The 25,428-nt window shown below is 42.1% G+C and overlaps 2 protein-coding genes across 3 annotated transcripts in view; both read right to left on the bottom strand.

The window, feature by feature from the left end:
* Positions 1-4,856, bottom strand: part of LOC103387261 (ryanodine receptor 2) — a 57,369-nt gene extending 52,513 nt beyond the window's left edge. The window contains exons 1-8 of the mRNA XM_025060946.1: positions 4,552-4,856; positions 2,179-2,314; positions 1,785-1,889; positions 1,358-1,432; positions 1,192-1,270; positions 1,011-1,123; positions 686-809; positions 56-152 (exon numbers count right to left, since the gene is read on the bottom strand). Of these exons, the coding sequence (XP_024916714.1) occupies positions 56-152; positions 686-809; positions 1,011-1,123; positions 1,192-1,270; positions 1,358-1,432; positions 1,785-1,889; positions 2,179-2,314; positions 4,552-4,574 (752 nt within the window). The 5' untranslated portion in view covers positions 4,575-4,856. The remainder of the gene's footprint in view (positions 1-55; positions 153-685; positions 810-1,010; positions 1,124-1,191; positions 1,271-1,357; positions 1,433-1,784; positions 1,890-2,178; positions 2,315-4,551) is intronic.
* A 2,623-nt stretch (positions 4,857-7,479) lies between these two features.
* Positions 7,480-25,352, bottom strand: actn2b (actinin, alpha 2b). 2 transcript variants are annotated; one of them, XM_008321796.3, is made up of 21 exons: positions 25,010-25,352; positions 20,853-20,967; positions 20,567-20,686; positions 20,401-20,487; positions 20,123-20,210; positions 19,513-19,591; positions 17,079-17,160; positions 16,705-16,790; positions 15,889-15,981; positions 15,445-15,675; positions 15,148-15,295; positions 14,669-14,819; positions 12,162-12,270; positions 11,327-11,467; positions 11,013-11,195; positions 10,362-10,496; positions 9,847-10,026; positions 9,623-9,769; positions 8,305-8,370; positions 8,048-8,206; positions 7,480-7,971 (listed from the first exon to the last, which is right to left on the bottom strand). In XM_008321796.3, the coding sequence occupies exons 1-21, from the start codon at positions 25,139-25,141 to the stop codon at positions 7,813-7,815; spliced, it is 2,691 nt and encodes an 896-aa protein (XP_008320018.1). In that variant the 5' UTR covers positions 25,142-25,352; the 3' UTR covers positions 7,480-7,812. The 2 variants fall into 2 exon arrangements, with proteins under 2 accessions (XP_008320018.1, XP_024916910.1); XM_025061142.1 differs by lacking the exons at positions 19,513-19,591; positions 20,567-20,686; positions 20,853-20,967; positions 25,010-25,352 and having other exon boundaries at positions 20,401-20,441.
* Positions 25,353-25,428: the final 76 nt, after the last annotated feature.

Below are 25,428 nucleotides of genomic sequence, written 5' to 3'. Positions count from 1 at the left end.
GGGGGGGGGTGAATGTTTTCCATGGTGGCTGGTTGGTCTCCTCAGATTCACTGACCTTTGCTGCTCTTCTCCCTGCTCGGTGGAGGGAACAGTCAGACAGGAGTCACTGTGGCTGTGGAGCAGCCTCAGAGTATCGCCACCTCTCAGGTATCCTGGAGTCAGGACGACACACGACAAAGAGTTCTCAACCGAAAAAGGCTTTTGAGTGAAACTCTGTCGACTATACCTGGTATCACTATGAAAGATACATCCATCATTATAATTAGGAATGCACTAATAGTACTACATAGTACTTGGTACATGGTACAATCCATTCCTAGTACTCCATTATAAACTCCGCTCACTTACTGGCCTGGTGGCTGTGTTATCCAGACTGAAAATATATTTTTATTTACTGTAAATCTTTAGGTTTTATTTTTATTTTTTTGTATCTGCTAAAAAACATACATTGTTTTATTTATTTATTTATTTTTTTATCTGCTAAAAAACATACACTTTTATAGAGCAAACCCTGTATTGCTAATAAATCCATTATTTGAACCATTTTCCCGAAGTTGTGAGAAAACAAACACTTCAAGACTGGAATTCCTTTGCGGTCGATCATAGTTTTCACACGCTGTAATATAAAACTGTACGAATTTAAACTTTTCGGAGCGGAGCGTAGAATACAGAAGAAGAATCTCGCCTGGAGCGACTCCACCTCCAGAGCAGATGGGAGCAACACTCCAGAGAGTCTGCTGGAAGGCTGCATTCACAATCAGGCTGTCACTCAAGCTCCTGTTATCAACGGCTGCACCAAAGGACATGTGCTGCAGAGAAACAGGATGACAACGAGAAGTGAGTACAGTGAAGGTGTTGTTTTATGTTGCAGTGAAATCGATGATTTGTGAATGAAATTTGTTTTTTATCCAGATCAGCTCTGAAGAGAGAGATTGGATGATGAAATCTATTGAAAAAGGAGCGACTTCAGAAGTTTAATTTGAAGCCTTCCACGGCGCACACCGACTCACCAGATATCTCTCTGAGGACACGTTGACCAGTATCAGGTCATCTCCCACACGCACTTTCTCACCCTCTGACCTCTGCCTGGACGCTGGGTGGATTGTCCACCAGCACGCCTCACCTGATCGTGATTATTCAGTTAAATGACATTAAGAAAAAGTGAAACAGTGTGAATTCATGAGTGAATACCTGCTCTATCCTCCTGCAGACCGACATCAAACGCCAGTTTGTCGGCTGAAGACTGGGACGAAGACAAGCAGCTGAGATACTGGGGGGGGCGGTAGATGCATTGATGAAGAAATAAAGAAAATAATAAACAGCAGAATTAAAGGCTCAGCACGTCAACATCACTCACCATGCCACTGTACGAGTGCAGGAACAGTACAGCCTGGCCATAAAGAAGTGTACGGTGGTTTCCTCCAGCTCCTGTCTGCCTCCACAGGAGGGGAAGAATAAGGGGAGACAAAAGACACGTTAAAAAAAATTATAATAATAATAATAAAAAATAATATATATGTATGTATATATATATATATACACATATATACTGTATATATTTTTTTGTTGTTGTTGATGTTTGTTGGTGTTTGTGATTCAATTCAATTCAATTCAATTTTGCAGCAAAGATACTTCTTAAACAGAAGAAAATCAAACAGTACGAGCACGTATTTGTCACAGCTCCAGATGGAGGGGTACCTGAGGTTTTTATTATTGTTTTTCCATAATATTTAAGTGCAAAATAATTCACATTTTTTTAGGGAAGGAAAGGAGAGAAGAGTCACCTCTGCAGCCAGGTGTTCAGTGTGGGCCAGCGTCTCCTGCAGGGCTCGGACGGAGAGACACTGGGACAGGATGAAGCCACATATGGACAGATCTGGAGGAACGTTCTGGCAGACGTGAGAAGGACAAAAAGGACAGGAGACAGTTTCATATCTGTCCACAGTCTCCACAGAAGGTCAAATCAGATATTTAGGGTAATAAAAAAAACAAGTCTAATAGTTCAGTGTTTCTGTACAGCTCAAATATTTTCAATTTCTGGGGAAATTGTTTTGTTTTTATTTGCACCATTTCACACGTCTGCTGGTTATTTATACAAAATAAAGACTGACAAAGTGTGACGGGGAGAAGCGGGGAGGAGGAACTGCATCCTGGTCTCACTGACATGAAACCTTTTACCTTGCGGTTGGACGTGGACTCCAGTCGGCAGAGTTTGCTGCCAAATCCCTCTGCAGCCAGACAGAACTTCACATGTTCCTGCCGAGAGGTGAAGGGAGTGAGAGGTGAAGGTACTCTGCAGAACCACCTCATCTCCCTGAGGGGAAGGAAAACACTTTCACAAAGTTTATCAACTTTCACAGAGTGATGTAATGTTATGATGTTAAAGTATCTTTGCTTAATTTCTTTATGTGGAAAAGTCAAAGGAAATTCTGTCAATTTACATCAGTGTTTCTCTTTTTCAAGCCATGGAATATTCCCTGGGACACCACTAAAAAAATCCCAAAAAGTATAGATATTGAAATATAACTAACTACTAGTTTACTGGGCCTGTTTAGTTGAACATAAGCCTGATGTAGTAGTTTTTAGTTGTTATATATGCTGCCATCTAGTGGTAGAAGACTTATGTGATCTGTCCGTTACTGCGTAGAAGAATGGAGGAAAATGATTTAACTTTTCAGAACATGGTACACCTGATGATGTCTCACAGCACACTAGTGGGCCACACCCCCTAACTTAAGCCACAATATATTGACTCTCTTTTCAAATCACATCTTAAAACTTCTATTTGAATAATTTTAGAACTAAGAAGGTTCCACTGTAGAGTTCTTTAATTTTATTGTGGTCTTTTTTAATTTTATTATTGACAAACAACAACATGTCATCGTCCCATCAGTCGTACAGACCAGAGCTCTGACTGTACTGACAGTCAGAGCTCTGACTGTACTGACAGTCAGAGCTCTGACTGTACTGTAAATATCCATCCCCTAAATTTTATCTTATCTCCGTTTCCCTGCCAGTGGAACATTCAGACGGAATCAGGCTTCTATTTAGGGAGCAGCAGAGCGGGACAACAGACAACAGGTCTCCGACGTCAGTCCTGGTCCACCGACACCTCTGTGTGCCCAGGCTGAGTGCCTCCAAACTGGGACGACATGACGCTTTCTGACCCCTGACTCACCCGTCTTTCCACTCTCCATATCAGCTTAACTCTCTCTCACACACACACACACACACACAGAGGGACACTGTGGTGCATTCAAATGTCATGGGGCATCCTAATGTTCACAGACGTTAGAAACTTTTCAGCACCTCGAGGTTGAAGCGACGGGTCAATAAACGTGTTTTTTCTGTCTTCAACTTCACTGACTTTAAAGACTTTTTAAAGTTTCCTCGACAAACACTCACCCCACAGTGACTCATACAATGGCTGCACTAAAGTGATTTGATTTAATTTAGTTTTGCGTTGACAGTAAAAAAAACATAAAAAGTACCAATGTTTTGTTTGTTCAGGTGCAGCGATTTAGTTTTGCGTTGACAGTAAAAAAACCATAAAAAGTACCAATGTTTGTTGAGGTGCAGCAGGACGTCGCTGAAGTTCGTTTCATCATTAACTTGGTCTCAAACACCGACGACTGATTCAAACAAATACCTCGACGTTAATCAGCGCAGGGATTATATTTCTCATCTAATCCATCACAGAAGCTAATGACCAGACGAGAGCCAAGAATCTCAGCCGTTTCCCGCCTTCGCTGGATAAATGCCCCTGGGAAACCCTGTGCATTTAATGCAGTTATATATGACACTGATACAGACGATGTTATTTTATACAGTGGGTCGATGGTACACAGTGACAGTGACAGTAACTGCTGGTGTCGGGTCTGTGTGTGTGTGTGTGATATGTTCTTTACTGTGACGCGTCCTTGTCAGAGGGCAGAGATAACAAGCTGTGAGAGAACGACTTACGACTTTACAACAACTGCATCATTTTACAGTTTACATTAACAAAAAACACCCATTGATCTGAGAAACCTTCTCTATTTTTAACACAGATGAAGCTGTGACAGGGACAGAAAGGTTCTGTTAATTGTTTAACTGTGGTCAGACCACGATGCAGGTGTGACGAGTGTTTAACATGAGAATAAAATTTGTAATTTTGCCAAATGACCCGTTGGAGGCGCTCTGTGACCTTTGACACGTTTGACCAGATCACACTTTATTCTGACTTCTCTGATTGATTGAAATTCTTTGGGCTTTAGTGGTGTCAAAATGAATGATGGTGGAATTAAGAAATGGAAAAATACATTAAAATAAAATAAATACATGTTTAAATGAATACTTTAATAATTAGCCAATGGTTTTCCAGGTAAATAAAAACCATTTGTCTGCAGATTTTTTAATATTTTACTAATTTGCTTTAGCAAATCAATCCTTTTCTGGATCTACTGGAACATGTATTTGTTCATTCATCTAATAAAACTGTTGTTTCTATCACACTTTGACTCGTTAACATAACTTAGTTAATAACTCAGATTCTGGTCAGTTTTTACTCACCGTTCGTAGAAACTGAAAGTCATCGTCTCCGTCCACGCAGGCGGTCATTTTGATATTCGGGAACCAAAGAAGCCAATGAAGAGGAGCGACTTTGATTGTGACGGTGGCGAAGGGAGCAACGTGACCAGAGGAGGCCGGAGGAGGAAGGTGAGGAGGTGACGGCTGTCAGGCTGAGGGAGGAGTCAGCTGATAATGGACTCCAACAAACGGAGGTGCGAGTCTTTCCAACTCTGCTTCAAACTCCTATCTTCATATTTGGAAATCTGTAATCACTGTGTTCCATGGAGTCTGACTGATGTTAGTAAATATATTTTTTGAAAAGAACTGTCTTGAAATATATGTCAATATAAACAAAATTATAAAATATCTTTTCAGGAGTGACAGTCGACCGGGAGAAACTGTGACCTGGAACCTGAACAGACTGAACAGACGTGCAGTGGAACACAGTGGAGTCTTGATGATCTGATCAGGTCCAGGTGAGCGACAGAGGTGAGGTCTGACCTGACGACCACACCCACGGAGCAGGTGGAGGAAACAGACAGGAAACTGTTTTTTTAATGAACTTAATGAATTTAAATACTTTTATTTAACATAAACCATTGTAGAAACTTTCTCTGTGTTCAGTGTCTTCTGTTCAGCCACAAAAACTTCACTTGTAAATCCAGCGAAGTCCACAAAAACTTCACTTGTAAATCCAGCTTGGCTTTATGGTTTCATAATAAAAATAAATTATAACAGGAAAAAAGGGAGGAAAGTTCATGATTATTTAATATTTTTTTGCAACAGTGAGAAAAAAGAAAATTCCAGCAGATCCAGGGTCAGCGTTCAGCCGTCTGCATCTGCAGCGAGAGAAATGGGAAATGGGGGAGATGGTAGAGGGGAGAGGGAGGAGGGGAGGATGGGAGAGAGAGGCCACTATCATACTACTGCAACAGTATAGTACTACTACAGAACTATAATACTACTACGACACTATAACCCTACTACAATACTGTAATACTACTCCAGAAGAACTAATGTGAATTTAACTGCAGTTACTGTAGTTGTACTCAAAAGGAGGTACCTCTGTGGTAAATACTGCAGTAATCCAGTACTCCCCCTGATGCCAGGAGGTACTTCAGGTCCAGTAACTGATGCCAGGGTAGATTGTTGGACTCCTGGCAGCAGTCGGACCAGTCGTTGACCCTGTTCAATCAGAACCATCTGGAAACTCTTCGTTGGCGTCTGTTGAATCAGCACTGATGATGAACTGACAGTCGTTGAAGTACTGAAGTACTGTACAGTACACACATCCTCCAGTTTTACCCAATATTGAACCCCGTCTTTTCCACATTTGTCCTCAGAGTTTGACTAATGTCTGACGATTCCTGATGAAACGCAGCGACTGGAGGAAGTTTTTTTTTTTTTCAATTTTTGTATAATTGAACTGAAGCGTTTTTTTTTTTTCTTTTTTTGTTCAATTTTTGTATAATTGAACTGAAGACATATTTCAGTCTCATTGTTTATTATTATTATTTTCCTGTTCTTTCACTGTTTCATTTATGTGTCATTTACACGTGTACCTAACTGGAAAAAGTATAATACTTATACTTAAGTAATGTGTAATATTTTTACTGTACTCAGATTAAGAGCAGTACTTGTACTCAAGCAGTGTGTACTTATACTGTACTCAGGTATAGTTTAATACCTCTACTGTATTTGACTTTTACTACTATCAAAGCTGGAGATTTTCAAAGTATTTTGTGTTTTACTTAACAGGTAATATATTTCGTTCGACCATATTTTCATCAAGGATCGTGACTCCGACGATGGATAGCAGTAAAAATCATCATCATGACTCAACAAATCCCTGGTCGTCATTAAAAATGTTCCATTTAATTATAGATGAAAATGGGAAAATTATGCATTCATTAAACTCAGAGGTTCAATTTGATCAGAGAAAACCACCAACATCCAACCACGGAGCCGCCGTGTTGATCACCTGACCTTTCCTCCTTCACTCCCACTAATCAGAGCTGCCTGATTGTCCTGACATTTGTTGACCAAAACCATTATTTAGTTTTTTGGAGTTTTGTTTTTTGTTTTTCAAGTTTGTCCTTAGATTGATTTTTTTTTTTCATTATTCCTCCAGAGACAACTGCTGTAAGAAAATCTAAATTATTAACATATTTTTCTCTCCATTCTTCTGCTGCACAAGTCAGAGTGAAGGGAACATTTGAATCGACTCAGCTCTCTGTCAAATCTCACACAGACGCATTTTTATCTTCTTCCCAGAGAAGGTGATGTTTTATTTAAGAGGTAAAAATCTTAAAAACCCAGAACGACCGTCAGCTTTTACTGCATAACTGTTGATCCACAGATTTATTCACGATTTCAACGGTGGTTTGGAGATAATTTCCAGTCAAATACAAGACATAAAAGACACTTTTTTATAATAATAGTTCACATAATTTGACATTAGGGTTTGAATTAGTTGTCGCCAACAGGCTTGTTAGGTCTTTATTTCTTTTATTTTATGTCTTTATTTTCCTGTTGAAATAAAAAAATGTTAAAAAAAATAAAAAGTTTAAAAGGCCACAAATGAGTGGTTCCCAAACTGGGGGGCGCGGAGTGAAAGAAATCCAAACCGTTCGTGACAGTTTAACTGGAGCTCGTGTTTTCTGCGCTCAAAAGGAGAAGTTGTGAAAAAGGATTCAAAGGGTGAAAAAGTGTCTATCCTATTGATTTCTACAGTTAGCCCAGTATATTTTCTTGCTTTTTAAGAGGATCCATTTTTACTGCTCGAAGTTGGCCGACAGCAGATTGATTTTGGGAGATGTAATGCGCCTTGAGCATCTCGCGGAAAAAAAAAAAAGTGCTTATTGAGGAGAAGGTGCTTCCAAACAAGAGACACTGTGAGGAAATAATTCAAAAAATACCAGACGGGTGAGAGTGGATTTTTATGTCCAATTTTCTTCGACTGACAAACTACTGCTGCACAATCTCTGCCGCTGCACAGGTGTCAGAAAATGCTTTATTCTCCGATGGCAAAACTCAAACCTGACAGAAACCTTTACTCTGGGCTTATATTTTCACGACCGGAGCATCACGACACAAAGAAGCGCTCAACGTGATTATACACAGAGTAATGTGTCGCTAACACTGTGGCTAAAACTGTGGCTAACACTTTACATCTAACATGTTTGAGTTTAGATTCTCTATGAATTCACTAACACAAGGAGCCATGAGGGTCAGTGGGTTTGGGCGTCAGACAGTGAAGGGTTAAAGGTCGCTCTCTCCGTAGAGGGCGGTGGAGAAGGCGGTGTAGTCCAGGGCTCCCGGCGGTGCTCCGTGGACTTTGTACGGAGGCATCCTCATGATGCAGTACTCTGCCTGTTCTGGGGGAAGTTCTCTCCTCAGCTCCTCCACCAGGATGTAGGGCTGGAGTCAGAGAGGGCGTGGTTCATGAATCTGGCTGGCACAGACACGGCCGCGCCAATATAAACACAGCACATACCTTGTCCGCTGCCAGGATGCGGAAGGACGCCACCACCTGCTCGGCGGTGTCGGTATCTGCCGTCTCTCTGGTCATGAAGTCGATGAAGGACTGGAAGGACACGATGCCGGTGCCGTTGGGGTCCACCAGGATCATGATACGGGCGAACTCCACCTCGCCCTGAGAAACACGAGCATGGATGGAGTCAGCAGACAGCAACGACAAAACTGAAAGAAAACAAAAAACCAAGAACTGATGACACCGTGATCATTTCTCACCAAGTCGTATCCCATGGAGATGAGACACGCTCTGAAGTCGTCGGTCTCCATCGCTCCATTCTTCTTCTACGGTCAGAGTCCAGATGTTTGGGTTGAAAGAAAAAAAAGAAAAAAGACTAGAGTCAGAGTAGGAAAACAATATGTTGAGCATGCTGATGAGGAATGCCATGAGAAAAAGTGATGGCTTGGGTAAAATATAGAAACATATTTCCAAGATGGCCGCACGTACTTTAACACAACACGAACTAAAGACCATGTCAACACCACAGTGTGTGTGTGTGTGTCCTGTATGTACTACAGATGAAGTTGAACCTTGATCTTACTCTGACCAGATTATTTAAAGGAAACACACTGCTTTGAACCTTTCGCCCCCTGTCGTATTAAAGGAAACACACTGCTTTGAACCTTGTCGCCCCCTGTCGTTCAGATTATTTTTATCCACCTTCAAAAATGAAGATTTAGTACAATAACATTGGAGCAGTAAGGAGCTCAGGATGTTATTAGAAAACTTATATTAAAAAAATAATAAATAAATAAAATGTATATTTAAAAAATAAGTTAAATTTATATTTTTTAAAAATAAAACAAAAACCATTAAAATTATATTAATAATTTCAGTCTAAGAAAAAAAATTAATGATCCATTGAAAAATTTCCTGGTTCAAATCCCGGCCCTTGCACAGCTGTGGTGTGTTGTACTAAAACCTAGCCATCACCAACTGTTTCACTTCATCTTTCTTTTGTTTTTCTATGTACATATATAATATAGGCTGTACAACAAGTTTCTACTGTGAGTAAAAACACAATAAAACAAAATGTTTGGTCAGACGCAGAAACGTTCAAGTATTTCTACTGCACTTTACGTGACTTGGATATACTACTCTGTGTATAATTACTCTGGCCTGGAGAGAGGGAGGGAGAGAGAGAGAGAGAGAGAATCTGTGGAATGTCTGCAGCTGTTCTCTTGAATTAGTGAAACAATACGCTGAGATAAGTCGCCCACTGAAACACTCCACGATCAGAAGTGTTATGATCCTCATCATAAAATATGTCACATTCATCCAAACACGGCCGCAGCAGCAGCTGCTGTTTATTGTTGAATACTTGTAGCAGTTTTCAGTGACGAAGGGATAAACGGTCAATTCTTCATTCGTTCTCGTCAGTGGGAGTCATGTGAGGTCATGTTTGGAGTTTGGTTTGCGACTCATGCTTAGGTGTGATTTATATATAATATATTTATATATATATATATATAAAATATATACATTTTAATTGTTCATCAGCCTTTTGCAGTATTGTTAAATGGCAGGATGCAGTACCCGGTCAAAGTGGCTAAAAGAGGATCGGAACTCGTTCATCTGTTGCTGACTGATGCCCTTGGCGTCACGGGTCAGGATCTGGGTCTCGATCTCATTGATGGTTCGGGCGATGGTCGTCAGGAGCAGCTCCCACCCGACACGGATGTGCTGGAAAAAGGAGAAATCATACGTGGTGTCATGTAACGCAGTAGTACTCAGTAATAACGTTTGCCTCCGTCCCGTACCTCCATGGTGTAGTTGGTGTGTTTGTTGTCAAACACTAGCGACTCCTGGATCAGCTGGTGATCTCCCTCCAACTTGTCGATGTTGGGCTTGTAGGCCACGATGACGTGCTCGCACTGCTTCAGCTGAGTCATCTGGTCCTCCAGGGCTCCTCTGATCTCCAACGAGCAGCGTCCAATTTCCTGTTGGAGATGTGGAGCCGACAAGGTCAACTGTGCAGCCCTGAAGGTCACTTCTGTTTGGACTGAAATTATTTCTTGTACAATATCGGTCACAGATAAAAATCTGAGTTCATTATTGTGGTGAAGATCCAGATCCAGGTTCTGACTCATGGTTAGAGACCAGCAGGGCAGAGGTTTGTGCTGAATTACCTGCATCATCTTTACACACAAAAGTCACTCCCAGTCCATTTCTCTACATGGGGGGGTTTTAATGTAATTACGCTCCTTTTGCGGCCGTTATTAGATCAGACAGAGTTAACGACGGCTAATTGCCCTGTGAACCCTGAGAGTCTAACCTCCATCCTGGCCTGGATCCAGGGCCCGATTAGATTAGCCTGGGCAGCAAACTGTCGTCTCAGTCTTTCGTGGGCATGCTGGCGTGCCATCTCCTCCTGAAGGGCACCGTCCCTCTGAGGCACCAGCTTCTTCACCTGGAAAACAGAACGAACGTGCACGCACAGAGGGAATTATTTAGTGTGGTCCACTCACTGAACATTAAAAAATAAACATCTTATTACATTTGCTTCAATCATTTCAGGCCTTTCCTCTGTGTTCTGCTGTTAAAGCATCACTTATCGACTTTCAAACAAAATAAAGTGAACAGACACAACACTGGGCCATTTTTTGGTTGCGTTTCACATTGATTCAAAAGGTCTTCAGACTAAATTGACCATTTCCCGAAAGCACTGTAGTTTGGTAAAAAAAAAAAGAAAAATTCTCACAGTGACATTTTACTTAGTGTTCTGTAAACCCACTTTCCTCCATGTCAGACTGAGCGGTGGCTTCTAAATTAGCTACTCTTCCACACCAACAAAAAAAAAAAAAAAAAAAAAAAAAAAAAACGCCTGTTCTTTCTTTTTCCACCACGGCTGCTGTTATTTAACCAACGGCCGCAGCCTCAGTAATGGCTTCATTTGTGGAGCCGGGGCTCTCGGAGCTGTAGCTACCTTTTCCCATTTGTTGAGCAGCTCCTCTGTTGTGATGGTGCTGTAAGGGTTGGTAATGTTGGCCTTGATCCCGTAACTCTGTGAAATTTTCAGCACCTCATTGTGGATTCCCAGGATGGCCTGTCTCTCAGCATCAGCCTCAGGTAGAGTCGCTTTGAACTGTTCATGGGCAGCGATTAGACTCTGATAGAGGGGGGAGAGGGAGAGCGGGAGAGAAATGTTATAATCAATATTTGTCGAGGTTGATCATAGTTATGCCTTATTCATTATTGGACACACTGAAGACTCTGGGCTGTAGCTGCTGCAGGCGTCACCTGAGTTTCTTCAATGGTGTGGACGATGAACATGTCCTGCAGATCCTCCATGGCTCCTTCCATCCAGTTGTTGAACGGAGCAGATCTCTTAGAAAACTCCAGGAACAGCTGATCAATAGTCTCCAGCAACTTCTCCGTCCGCTGAAAGCAGTAGAAAAAAACAAAAACACTTGTTTCACTGCTACTAAAAAACTAATATCCTCACCATTTTTGAAGCCAAATCCCAGGTGACATTATAGCGGCGCGACCTTGTTGACCCCTCAAACTTAAGCGCAGTCAATAGTGACCGAAAACAGACCCCTGTCATTCAGACCTAATCCTTGGCTCTTTTCCCAGGCCCTCACACATTCACGGGTCTGGAATGGGCCGGTGTGGATCAGAGGAAGTGGCTGCCGGGCTGTGAGCCAATCACTTCCCTGGACGTGGCTCCTGCATCTATTTTTCCCTTTGTCCCCCACCATGCTGTGACTTTTGTCTTCAGTTTGGATCAAAAGATTTCAGAGGGGATCCAATTATCTCTGCTCCTCAATATACCCCCCCCCCCCCCCCCGTCCCCCTCCTTCAACAGCACACACCCTAATCTACCTAAGACTACAACTTAAATTAACCTGCTTCAACGAGTCAGGGTTCCAGTCAGTGTGGAACATTAGCGCACTCTTGTGGAGACTTCCAAAGCTGATAGTTAAAGGAGGTTCTTAAATGTGATGGGGGTGGGAGTTGGGGGTGATTCCTCAAACATCCACAGTTTTTCTACAGAATGTTCTGCTTAAGGACACAGATCAAACCCTAACCCTCAGGGAAGACTAAGAACCGTAGCCTGGAGCAGCGGCCTCACCTCCAGAGCTTCTCTCCTCTTCTGAGTCAGGGTTCCCAGTTTATCCCACAAGTCACAGATGCTCTGGCACCGCTGGTTTACAGCAGCTACATCATGGTAGTCCAGTTCACTGAGGAGACAAAGAGAATTTCAAACATTTCAGTTGAAAAGAAAACCGAGCTCATGGTGTAGAAACATCCGAGTGAAGAGGGAAAAACCATCACATAATTCAGCCGACAGTGCTGGAGGTAAACACTCAGGCAGCAGACGAGTGGAAACGCTTCCACTTTAAACCGACTTGGCTCATTAACCAGGAACGATCTCATTTTAAATCAAACCTGACAACAAGGCTCTTCCCTGTGTTTACACACCTGAGGGAAAAAAAACAAAACTCATAACAGAGTTTTATGACTCTAGTATTTAACCAATTCAGTGGTTCCCAAAATGAGGGGCAGGCCCCCTGGGGTCAAATGAGTTTATCATGTCAGAAAAAAAAACTTTGTTAAAAAAAAAACACTTCCACAACACAGTGTTAAGTACGAAGTTTATTTCACAACTGGACAATGCAACCAACAACAGGAACTTCTTTCTTTCCTCCTGACGGTGTGAAAAGGTCCAGCTCCCCCTAGAGTCCAAAGCTGTAAAACTCCTGTATCTGAGGCTGAGATAAAGGATAGTATCTCTGATAATAGACTTCATCCCAGAAGTCATCTCCAGAATCATAGCCAGACTTGAAGTTTGAGTATGTGCCAAAGGGAAGGTTTGAAAACTGGTAGTGTCTGATCGGTGTTTGCATTTGAGTATAAGGTGAACTCAGCTGAAGAACATCATCAGGAGTGGACGTGTCTGGATCTTCTCCGTAGGGAGTCTGTACTGACAGTCCGTAACCATGTGCTCCTGTTTCACTCTGGTGGTCTCCGTGCTCATAAACAGACTCGTAGTGACTCAGCTCCCCTGCCTGGAATTCTGCTTCTGGAAATGTGTGGGGAATCCAGCTCATCTCCTCAGTTTCTGTCTGTGCATCACCGTTTTCATGGACCTGCTTGTAGTAATCCAGCTCACCTGCCTCATATGTAGGAGGAAGGGCAGAGGAGAGACCATCAGGCTGAGACTGAGGCGTCCTGGAGCCACTGAGCACAGGATCCCAACCAGCAGCTTCAGTGGAGATGTCTGTAGTAAGACCAGGATCATTCATGTCGTCAGGCTGAGCAGGTGCAGCTGCTACTGAGTCATAATAAAGAGCTGCAGGAGCCTTCAGGTTTGACAAACTGCCGTCGTAAGGATTTCTCCAGCTCCAGCCTGAAGGGAGAACTGTACGTGTCAGTCGTACGTCTGTGAAAAGACATTTCCATCAAACTGCACGACATCTTGTCTCAATAAGAGTTTTTCACCTTTTGCAGGAAAACTGTGAACGTTCCCATTAAACACTGCAGTGAGGAGCAGCAACACACTGTAGGAGAAACAGCACTGTCAAAAATGATGTTTAAATGTTTACAAAAATAGGAATGGAATTTAAAGAAAAAACAAAAGGGAGTTTTTTATCTGTCACGTACCTTGTGGGAAACACAGCAGCCATCGTCCTCTTCTCTCAGAGCTCTGCTCTAATTTGAAGCAGGAAGTGTCTCTGACTGGTGATGATGGACAGGTGTGTGTCACTGAGCGCTCATTATAAATGTCAGCAGGTCAGAGGACCACAGCCTTCACTGCTTAGACACAAGTGCCAGTCCACTCTATGTTCATATTTCTATGGGCCACTGGGAGCGAACGGTCGACTGTCCCACGAGACTCCACACTACAGCTGAATAATTACTGCTTTTATTTTAATCTATTTATATATTTACTGCAGATATTTATATCATGGTTAAAAAAATCTTAATATAATTTTAATTATACTGTATTTTTATTTTATAAAGTTTTAATTCTTATTATTTTTTTATTCTGAATTTTTTCTTTTCCATTCAATTTCAGTTCTTTATGTAAGACTTTCGAGTTTATTCGTGTCATTTCTTTTTCTTTCAAGAGTTGCAGTAACAGTTTTCTGTAGTCGCTAGATTAGACAGTGCCCTCTTGTGGTCATTGACGACATGGCGTTTTTAAATTTTCGACGTTTCGATGTTGCTTTGGTATATAGGGCGCAGCAGCACCCATATTGCGATAAGTGCAACTTATATATATATATAAATATAGAAAATACCCATTAACTTGTATACTATATGTAGTAGTTGCTTCTGCTGGTTTAGTTTTTTTCTTCTTTTTTTTGAAAAAAGAAAAACTGATATTATTAATCATATACAAAAATCACCAATCACAGCTGCTCTACTCCCAACAGAAAAACAACCACAAGGGATCCAACCTTCTTGTTGTGAGGCAAGAGCACAGCATGCTGTCACAACAACTTATGTAGCCACACTGTTCTGTGCAACTGTAATGCTAATGGTATTAGAATAATATTGACACAGTTCTCCCCAAACCCCACATGTTTTCTCCATTAAACACGACTTCAAACATCTGCTTTAAAGAGTGCGTACTTTAGCTCCTGTGCGATGGCGGCAATCTGCTCCACTCTGTCCTGGTGAGCTGCCAAGTCGCTCTCGAAGGCCTCGTGTTTACGGAGCAGCGCTCTGATTTCTGTCAAGGTGGTTGTTTCGTAATCCTTCTGGGAGAGGATCTGCTCCTTACCTGAGTATAACACAAAGACAAACGATTAAAAAATGGTGACAAAAGAAAAGAAAAACAACGTCCTCTCCTGGTTAAAGCAGGTCAAAGTAAATCACTTGTGACAGCCCAATATCAACTTGTTGCTTTGCACACAGAATGACCTTCAGTCAAATCTCATTAGGAGCAGAGCGAACAAACACAAATGAAACATCGAGCTGTGAAAATCTCTACAGTTCAAGGATATGGAAATAACAGGTGGCTGTAAATAATCAGATGGGAAAATATGAAGAAATACTGGAAGATAAAACAGAGAAACGTGAACAGAAGCACTTCAACATCTAGAACTGACCATCGGCCCAGTTCTCATGATTTGTGGCTTTTTGGCGAAACTTCTCCGCCAGGTGATCCAGTCTCTCCAGACGGCGGATCTCAGTCAGAAGCCACTCCTCATATCCTTTCTCCGCCTGCTCCAGGCCCTGCCATGCAGTGGCAATGTCCTGAGAACAAAATGAAAAAAAAAAAAAAAAATCACAAAACAAAACTGACTCAGCAGTAATACACACAATGACAAAGACTCTGGTACTGCACACAAATACAACTGGGATTATTTAATCCAGGACTGAGATTTATTAAGGTCATGACTTACGGACACCATCTTGCCCTCCGAGGGCATGAACGCGGGGCGGTTGCTGATGCGCAGCTTGGTCTGAAGGGTGTTGAAGTTAATTTCTAGCTGGCACTTCTCCTGCACCTTGGGAGGCTTGTGCTGGCGTCTGTAGTCCCTGAAATCTTCCAGCTTCTGCTGCATCTCCGCCATGGTCTTCTCCGGGGTCCGGTTCTCCAGCCAGGGTGTGGTGCGGCGGATCCACTCCAGCAGCTGGGAACCACAAGGAATCATGGGAAAAGTAATAAGGCCAGAGATCTAAGGTGAGGTTAGGTAAGGTTTGGTTCATAAGTCCAAATATATTAACTTTTTTTTCTCCAAACAAACCAATATTATATTCTTATAATTTCAGGGCTTTAATCCCACAGAGTGTATATTCTTATAATTTCAGGGCTTTAATTCCACAGAGTGGGAGAGAGTTTTTACCTCACTGGCCAGCCGCTCGTACTCCTCCATCAGTTTCTCATTCTCCTGGTTGACGCCCAGCACCTTACAGATCCTGTTGGCAGCTGTCTCTGCCTGCAGCACAGGGTGGAAGGTTTAATGTGATTACAGCAGCAGAAGTTACCCAGCGTGCCCCGCTCCCATTCATCCTCTCAATGGACCTAATAACATTATCCTCTCCATCACAACGGCGTGTCAAAGTCAAACTGACAATGAAGCTCTGCACCTGAGTCTCTTCTCAATATTCCAAAGAAACGTGGGGAAATGAGAGACTGTCGGAACTCCAGTGTTCATTCTGATGAAGTCTCTGGAACTTGGTCTCAATTTAGTCACGAGGATAATTTAAATTTGACGACTAAAATGTAATGTGTAATTTTGTTTTTATTATAATTACTGTATTTAATGGCATTTTAATACAGTCTAAGTTTGTTGATAATTATTAAGGGGCAACATGGACCAGAACAAGTATTACATCATGCCCATATATTACTGCAGTGGTTTCCAATGTGGGGGGCACGGCCCCCACTTTGGGGCACACATTTATTTCAGACAGACGAGGCTGGTCAAATCCTTTTTTTGTGTGTGTCAGAATTAGCTTTATTATCATCTCTCTTTGTCCCGCCTGTTGAGCAAAATATTGAACTCTGATTGGCTTTAGTCCTCATTCATCAAACTCAGACTTTTTATTAGGCGACTGAAGCGACAATACATTTAGCCAAACTAACTTCCCACGACATTAACACTGTTGTACTCGCCTGAAACACAAATAATGAGAATAACAAAGAGAAAACACTGTACCTGCTCTGCTCCAGCAAAAGCATGGTAAAAGCAGGACACGTAGGTCATGATGGCTCGTTCATCAGGCTTGGGGGTATTGATGATATCTGTGGCATTGACAGGGAGGAAAGGTCAAAGGTTAAAGGAAGGGAGGCAGAGAGGATGATGATGATGAACGCAGGACATTCTGTTTGTTTTATGTTTGCTCTGGTTAAGCTGTAACATCTGAATGACTTATGATCTGTTGACATTGGTGACCAGACTGTTACTACCACAGGGCCAGAAGATCCTTCACTTTGTCCTCTTTACTCTCTCTGAAGTCAACTGGAAATGTCCACACAGAACCTGAGAAGGTCAGAAAACCCCAAAGCCACTTCTATTTTATAAATCATTACCTTCTGCGTCCAGCATTTTGGGAATGTCCAGGTGTTTCTCAGCTATGTCAAAAGCCAGGTTCAGGTTCCCCATGGGATCATCCTAAATAAAGACACACAATTCTACATTAGGGAGCAGCAATGCTGGACTTAAAATGCCACCGTGCTGACCTTCACGCTATGGTGGGCGCACAATTCTGCCTGACCGTCCAGGATACATGCATGTTCATTTAAAATAACTTTTTCTTTTTGAAAACCTTACAATCCAGACTACTGAATCTGATGTGTTTGAGATTGTTATTTTATGAATTATTTCAGCATCAATAAAGAGAATCAACTAATAAACCAGTCATTACTAACCTGTGTATATATGTATAGGATCTATTTAATGGGTTGTATTTTTCTTCTCCCAAGTGACAGTGACAAAAGAGACGATAAATCAAAGGGAGGGAGAGGCACGTTAAGCTAACAGCTGAGAGTGAAGCCTGTCCTGTTGAAGGAAGAGTCAGTGAAAGTGCAGTGGGGTAAAAGTGGATCATGCTTACATGCTGCCGCTATTGTCCCTAGCTCTGCATCACTGTTCCATAAGTGTGTGTGTGTGTGTGTGTGTGGGGGGGGTTGAAGACTGGCACAATACATGACAGCACCAGCTGCTCTCAGATCCAGCACACGACAAATAGACAGATAGATGGATGTGGTGGCTAGCAGTGGGATGGAAGGGTGGATACAAAGAAAAGGATGAGGGATACCCCGGGGCTTTTGTGTGTATGGGCCCCCGACCAGGTCTGGCTCATGGGTCTTCATCACTGTAGGCTTTACTAACACGTTCACCTGGAGCCAGACAGAACAGCTGACTGGCAGCCGTGCCCGTCTCCTGGTGGCAGGAGCCAAACTCAGGTGTGACTGACAGAGTGAATATGTGTCAGGGAGATGGAGAAGACGCAGCGGAGGCCCGGGCTCATCACTTCATATTTATAATGGATATAGTCTTTTCTGTGCTGGTAAATCCACACCGCCTCTGTGCCAGAGGTGGATATTTTTCAATTAAGAAACGTCACCGTGACCACATCACAGACATCTCCGCAGACTGACAGCTACGTGACAGTGCAGACAATAGCGGAGGGAAAAAAGAAAAACTAAGCCCAAGGCTCTGCAGGGACTAGGCTCATGTTTCTGTGACTATTCTGGGTCCGCTCCATGAACGCTGTGTGCTAAAAAGTGTCCAGTTCTGTTTCCACAACAAATGAAAATGTCACTCTCTCCGGCCAGCAGTCCAACAGGAGACCAAGGTCTCCCATATTTCCCCGGGTTTCAGAGCAGCGCCCTCTACAGGAGAATTACTTTTTTGTTTTGTTTTGTTTGTTTTCACTGCAAACACACACTGATGAGCTGTCAGTTAGTCCGACTGCCTCTGCATGTAAACAAACCGCTAAATGAGCCTCTAAGTTGTTTACAGACAAAAACTGAGTGCACTGAGTGGACGTTAAATCCATAAATCCATTAAATTAAACCTTGGATCTGGTGCTTTTTTTGAAAACCCTGATGTGGATGACAATTCTGGCTGTTGGAGGTGAAATAAACAGAAAAATGTACAATAATATCATTTAAAGGATGACAAGCTACAGTTTTTGAACATTTATCTATACATGTGGAACTATTAAACACCGTGTTGTGTTGTGATGCAGGGTTCTATCTATACATGTGGAACTATTAAACACTGTGTTGTGTTGTGATGTGATGCAGGGTGAAGGGAAATGGACTCACAACCTCAAAACAGATGTTTCCATGCTGATCACACGTGAAGTGTTTTAGTTAAGATCACAGTGAGCAGTGAAGCATAAAGTGATACTAGGTGAACACACTCACAAAAGTAAACAATCTGCTGTGAACTTTAAATAGGGATTTATTCATTAACCAGAGATAAACCTGGAAGCTCAGTCCTGAATGATTTACTGAAAAAGTTTAGCTGATTGGTCATATGGATGTACAGCATGAGGACGGGAAGACTGGGGACCAGAAGGTCACCTATAGGTCATCTAATAACCAGATGGTCAGGGGGTTGATTTCAGGTTTTAAAGGTCTGAGGTTGAGGTCTTAAGTCACTGCTGTTGCTAGACAGGCAGCAACTATTTCAGCCAATGAGCAGCTGATCATGTGACCCATGAACTAAAATGCTTTTTTTTCCTTTAAATTTGATTTGTTTTCCTCTCTGTTCTTTTTAAATCTTTGTTATTTCTAGGTAAATTTTTATGTGGCTAACCAGTTTTTTTACCTAATAACCTCTGTGAAATCTGTGTGTTTTTACTGAAACACACCTTGATGCTGCACCTAACATCCTACTGACATTAAATGTGGTTCAGTGTGAGATCATGACCAAGTGTTAATTAGGTGGAAACCACTCTGTTAGTTAGGGGCTGAGACACAGCATCCTGGTTACAGGGGAACCACACGACACCTTGTTGAGCTTAGAGTAGTCGAGGAGGTCGGGTCTGTGTCTATGAATCAGGGCGCAGAAGGCCAGGCCGTCCTTCCAGCTACAGCGGCCCCGGAGCAGAGAGAACCAACAGTTTCAGTCAGTTTGGACTTGGCTCAAAGAACAAATGTGCTGGAAACCAGAGCCTGATGCACATTAGCTGCAGAAACTCCAGTCTGCTGCTACTGCACTCAGGGCTTCATACTGTGTAGTTATTTTTTAAGGAACATAATAACTTTGTACTACTGTGGTCCCTCTCTATATCGAAGTTCTCATTTCGCTGCCTCAGTACATTGTGGATTTTTTTAAAATCTGATTTTGCAAAATATAGCAAAAAAAAAGACATTATAAAATAATTATACATACAAAGGTTTTGGCTTCAAAAATGTGGACTCTCGTTGTGAAATTGAGATAAGCGCATTTGCGATGGATCTCTGGTAGCTTTGTTTACCTAGATAAGAGCGATAGGAGAGGGACCACTGTATTTTGTAATGCTAGGTTAAAACAAATAACAATAGCTAACGCATTAAGATTTGATTGTATTTTCTGCGCTGAGTTTGTCATCAAACAGGAATGAGAATTCACTGGTCACCTGACATGGAAGTTCTGGACATTGACATTCCTGTAGGGGGCAGTCTTTCTCTGACACCACAGTAGCAGACCTTCTTTGGCAGATGTTTCTAAAAAGAGTTATTTTATAAAAACATTTTATTTTTCAAACAATTATGGTAGCAGACCTTCTTTGGCAGATGTTTCTGAAAAGAGTTATTTTATACAAACATTTTTCAAACAATTATGTTTTTTTGTGTTGTGTATTTGTCACCTACATATATTTGTTTATATTTACAGTTATATTTATGTTTATCTCACCTTCTACAGAAATGTCCTGAATGGCAAAGCGGAGGATGATGGTCCAGATCATCCCCAGAGTCATCTTCACATTACCATCCACAATCTCTGAAAATAATATTGTCAAGTTTACACAAATGATAATTATAACTCTGCTGATGCTGCACAAATTGAAACACTTTTGTACCTTCAGCTCCAATGGAAACCAGTTTCACTCCTTTGCTTGTGATGAAGTCCAAGGCTTTGTTGACATTTGCAATCTTATGAAACCTCATCTTCCCTCTGTCGGGCTTTGCTAACCGCTCTCCTGCAAATGCAATTATTATTGTGCGATAGCCTCATATGTAGATAACCATTTCAGCTTGAAATTTCACCAAAGATATGGTGAATAAATTTAAATGAAACTAAAGTTTGCACATTATCTTGTTGGGGTGGTACCACATTGAATGAATGGTTGGAGTTAGTGTGCTGACCTGAGATGACCTCCAGGAGCAGCATGAGTTTGAGTCCGTTCCTGAAGTCTTCCTCGATGTTTTCAATTTGAGTGCCAGCTTTCCTCAGGTGGGAGTTACACCAGGCTGTGAAGGTCTAACACAGGGACACAAAAGCACAGGCGTCCATGAAAAGTGCAGGTAGAGCACAGAAGCTCTGCTAATGCAGCGTAATCCATTATGTATGCTCCTTCAAGCAGGTCCAACTCTGTGGTTAATGTGAAATCGTGTAAACATCACAGGGATTGCTCTGCAGCAGATCTGAAGGCACTGAGTCAGCTAAAAGCCCGGCCGCTGGAGAAGCACAAATCGATCTTAACCTCTGCGACCAGAGCCTTTATTTTCAGATTAACCTTCAGCGACCCACTAGAGTCTGATCTACACTGTTTTTGTCCTGCTGTTTTCGCCACTTTGAACAGCCAATGAGACAAATGTGGCCCACGTGTGGTATTGAAATGGTGTAAATCACACTGAGACCTGCTCATTGTCTTTCTCCTACTATTTTTACAAAGTCTTCCCACAGCCAGCAGCCGACTTTACAGGCGCTCAGCAGTTTGAGGATGAAAGCTGGGAGCCGACCGTGGGGCGCATTCCGACTGATATAAGGTGTTAAATTTAGACTGTTCTGCTGGGCCTCATGATAAGAGAGCGGGAGGAGGGAAACGTCAAAATGTCTGGCTGTGTCGACATAAGTGAAAATGTCACATGGACGCAGAGCGACTTCTCTCGCCCTCACGTCAATTTCTGTCACTATTGTGCCACTTTTGACGTGACGGGCTGTGGTAGGAAGGAGATAACTCTATCTCAGAACATGTGTGCTGTTATTTCTCATCACACCTTTTACCGTGTGGAGGTTTGACAAAAGGCAGGGGCGGACAAAGGGCAGGAGCAGGGTGAACATTCCTTATATGTAATAACAGGAATGATAGAGAAATAGCTGGAAAAATGACACAAGCTGTAGACTGTTGTTAAAGCAAAAACCAGTAGTGGACTGTCTGTGGTCATTTAAGGCATGGTCCTCAACCTTCGGTCGACAGGCCAGCACCGGTCCATGTGTAATTAGGTACTGGGCCACAGTGAAATATTTAGTAAATTACTTTATTGAAAAAGAATCTGCTCATTTCAATTCATTTCCTTGATATGAATATATTTGGCAAGTTCTCAAAATAACACGTCTTTCTGACTTTAATACTAACAGAATACAGCCTAAAATATTTCGTTTATTTACGCTGATTTAAGGAAAACAACCATAAATACACACCAGTCTGTAGCCTAGCATGCAAGCCACAGCTTTGTTCCTCTGTAAATATTTATTAAATCAGAGGTCATAGTGTGACGCCCCCAATGCCAAACTGTACTATCAAGAATGTACACAATTCCCAGACACATTATTTTGTCTTAAACTGTAGAGTTGAACTGTGTATGACGTCTGGTCCAGACTACAGCAGTATATTCTTTCCGACTTCTGGTACAGAGCAGAACACCATGTATATTTACACATGTTCATCCCCAACCTTCCCCTCAGTTCTAAAACAGAATATGACCAGCAACATGATAAATCAGGTTCCACACTGAGCACTGAGTCCCCAGGCTCTGGGTGTCATTGAACTGCTGCCCCCCTGATAGATAAAGGGGGGAAAATGTGTCCTGCTCCTGCTCCAAATTTCTCTCCACCACAATTGTCGACCCATGCTGCCCACTTTCCAACCCTCCACCGCACCCGTCATCTCAATCTCCAACACTACTGAACAGTGACGATAAATCTAAAAATATTTATGAATCACATCCAGCAAGGACCAGCCCTGTCACTGCCACTGGGGGGCCTCACCGGGTCAGAGGTTTTACTGAAAAAGTGAGAGAATCTAATGTTGGTTGAAATGACAGAGAGCTGTGTGGGTCTGTGATGAACGGCTTTCTCATCCTGTTGAAATTATATTATATCTCATTTAATGCTTATCCACAACACTTTGACTTGGTGGAGCTGAGTTTCCATGTGAAGCAAACACAGCTTAGGATTGGCCCCAAGTTTGAATGCATGATCCCCCCAAGTGTAACAGTTACAGGGATCAGTCCTGAAGGCTTCATCAACCCCGTCTGACTCCGATGATAGATTTATAAAGGTCCACATATGCTGTTATTTCAATGGACGGTGAAGGAAAGCTGTGCAGCTGCTGGTAGGATTTTGAACTGAGCCTGTGCAGCATCGTGGCTGGAGATGGACAAATGATTTATGGGTAAAGAGAAAGGAGGGCATGAATCTAGACAAGAGGGAGAGGTTTTTTGATTTTTGTGATGACTGAATAGGTAAAAGATTTTAATAACTAAATCTTGTTAAAAAGATATTAGGCACCTCCAGCATCTTCATGAACATGTTAAGAGCAATAGTTTTTCTTTGTTTTAACTCTATGTGATAATTTTTCCCCCTGAACTGGACGAAGAGGAAGTTGATCTTAGTCCTTAGACAAGAGAAAGACATTCTCTTGTCTAGAGATATAAAAAAAGAAAGAGATAAAAGAAAAAAGAAAGAGATATAAAAAAAAGCACCAAACTTGCTCTGTGGAGTCATCACTGATATATTTTATCACTAATGATCCTTTTAAACAGCTGCTCGTGGAACCAAAACACTCCACACTCACTTGTCGACTTTAAATAACAATCAGTTAAAGATAAACATTGATAATAGCTGTGCATAAAAATACACGGTTTGGTGATCCGTGGAGAGACATCGATGGGGTAATGGGCCAGAGCTGAGGGGCTGCAGTTTTGTTAGAAAGCTACAACTGAAGGTCCAGCCATAACAGACGAGTGACGGTGTGGGAGGCCGCGGCTCTGTGGCGTGCAGCTGGTCCTGCTACAATATTTCTGTGTGGTTTCTATAAACAAAAGAATTCCACACCAAGGACACTGGATTAACCTCACTCTAATGCCTTTAGGTCCCGGGGTTAAAATTAGGTGCAGCGTCCATTCTAATCCCAAGAGCGTCATCATGTGTTAGGAGCATCTGTTGACAGCTCACATTCCGCGCGTATCAGGCGCAATAGCAGCAGCAACAGCAACAGCAGCAGCAGCACAGAGCCCAGGGTTGAGCCGCTGGAAGAAGTTGCTATTGTTAGCTGCCTGGTACCCAATCGCATCCGCCAGTCAACCTCCTGCCCTCGACCACAGCCTACACACGTCAGGTCTGCGGTATCCAGCACACCGGAAGTCTTGGTGACGACGGTCAAAAACCACAATACTAAAACAAGACGTGTCGATTTTGCCTGGCTTGACCATGAACAGTAGAGTATAAGAAATGGCTAATCAACTTTTAAAGTCTCAGGATTTGTTACTTGAAGAATAAATATTTGATTTGTCAGTAAGAGCAAGACTGAGTGGCGTCTCCAAAAAATGTTCCCCTGTAAATCTTCAGAACTGTAATACATCTTCACATAAGTATGAAACTCCCCTAAAAAATCTTATAAAAGTTTAAAAATGACAATAATTGCCGTGTACGTTTCCAACAGTTCAACAACACCATTAATTTCAAAATGGTGTGATTTAAAATGGTTAAATTCTCAGCCAAATGGTAACAGCAGTACAGCCTAGTTCAATAGTGTGACGTGTGGAGGAGCCAGGTCACTGTGAATATGACATATAAAATGACTGTGGAACCAAACCAAATTTGTTACCCGAGTAATGAAAAATGGGGGGAATAATGGAGCATTTCATTTTCACTGATAGAAGATATTTCACAAGCAATTCCCAGGAAGTGGCAATACGAACACCTTCATTGGTTGGGATTCAAATCCAAGATGGCTACTCATTTTATCAGCAGCAAGAAGAAACTTGGATTTTCTTGACTTTTGTAACAGTAAAGGAAAATACAGAGACATCGTGTCACTTTTGTTAGTCAATCTACACATCTCAGCTGGCTAAATGTTTTCAAAAACTTCGTTGCATTTTGAAAATTGTTAACCGGAAGTTTAATCTTGAGCCGTTAGTCCTATAACTATACGACGTACAGTTTAAAATTTAAAAGTTTAAAATTAAAAGTTTAAATAATTTTAACCATTTATATTAAATCAGAGCGCTTATTTGTTGATATTACTGAGTTACTTTCGACCAATTTTAATGTCATTAAAGTCTTTAGATAGACTTACTTTCCTCTGCTGCTGCTCCCAGGCTGGGTCCAGTAGCATGTCCCTGTCCCACTCATCCTCCTGCAACATGTACTCATCCTCGTAGCCATTGTCATAGTGGATCGTGGTCTCCACCTGGGTCATCGTCATCATCTTTGCGCCGTTTACTTTCTGTTCCACCCGAATAAACTCAAAAATCGCGTCTTATCCCTTCAGTGTACTGTAAAAGAAGTTGATGGTGCGTTCACTGCCACTTCTCCTCTTTGACTCGCTGCTCGTCACACACTCACACACACTTGCCCTTGTCCTCCTGACCTGACAGACAGTCTGGCCCTGGTTGCCACAGATGAACAAGCGACTGTCATTAGTACTGTACAGTCACGTGAGGTCCTCGGTACCTTCCCCCAAAATTCCCCTACCATCACCCTGCCAACCCAGCC

The sequence above is a fragment of the Cynoglossus semilaevis genome, chromosome 12 (assembly GCF_000523025.1).
Source record: "Cynoglossus semilaevis isolate Cse_v1.0 chromosome 12, Cse_v1.0, whole genome shotgun sequence".
In the NCBI taxonomy this organism is placed as follows: Eukaryota; Metazoa; Chordata; class Actinopteri; order Pleuronectiformes; family Cynoglossidae; genus Cynoglossus; species Cynoglossus semilaevis.
The sequence above is the reverse complement of the archived record's forward strand: the minus strand, read 5'-3'. Positions and strand labels throughout refer to the sequence as shown.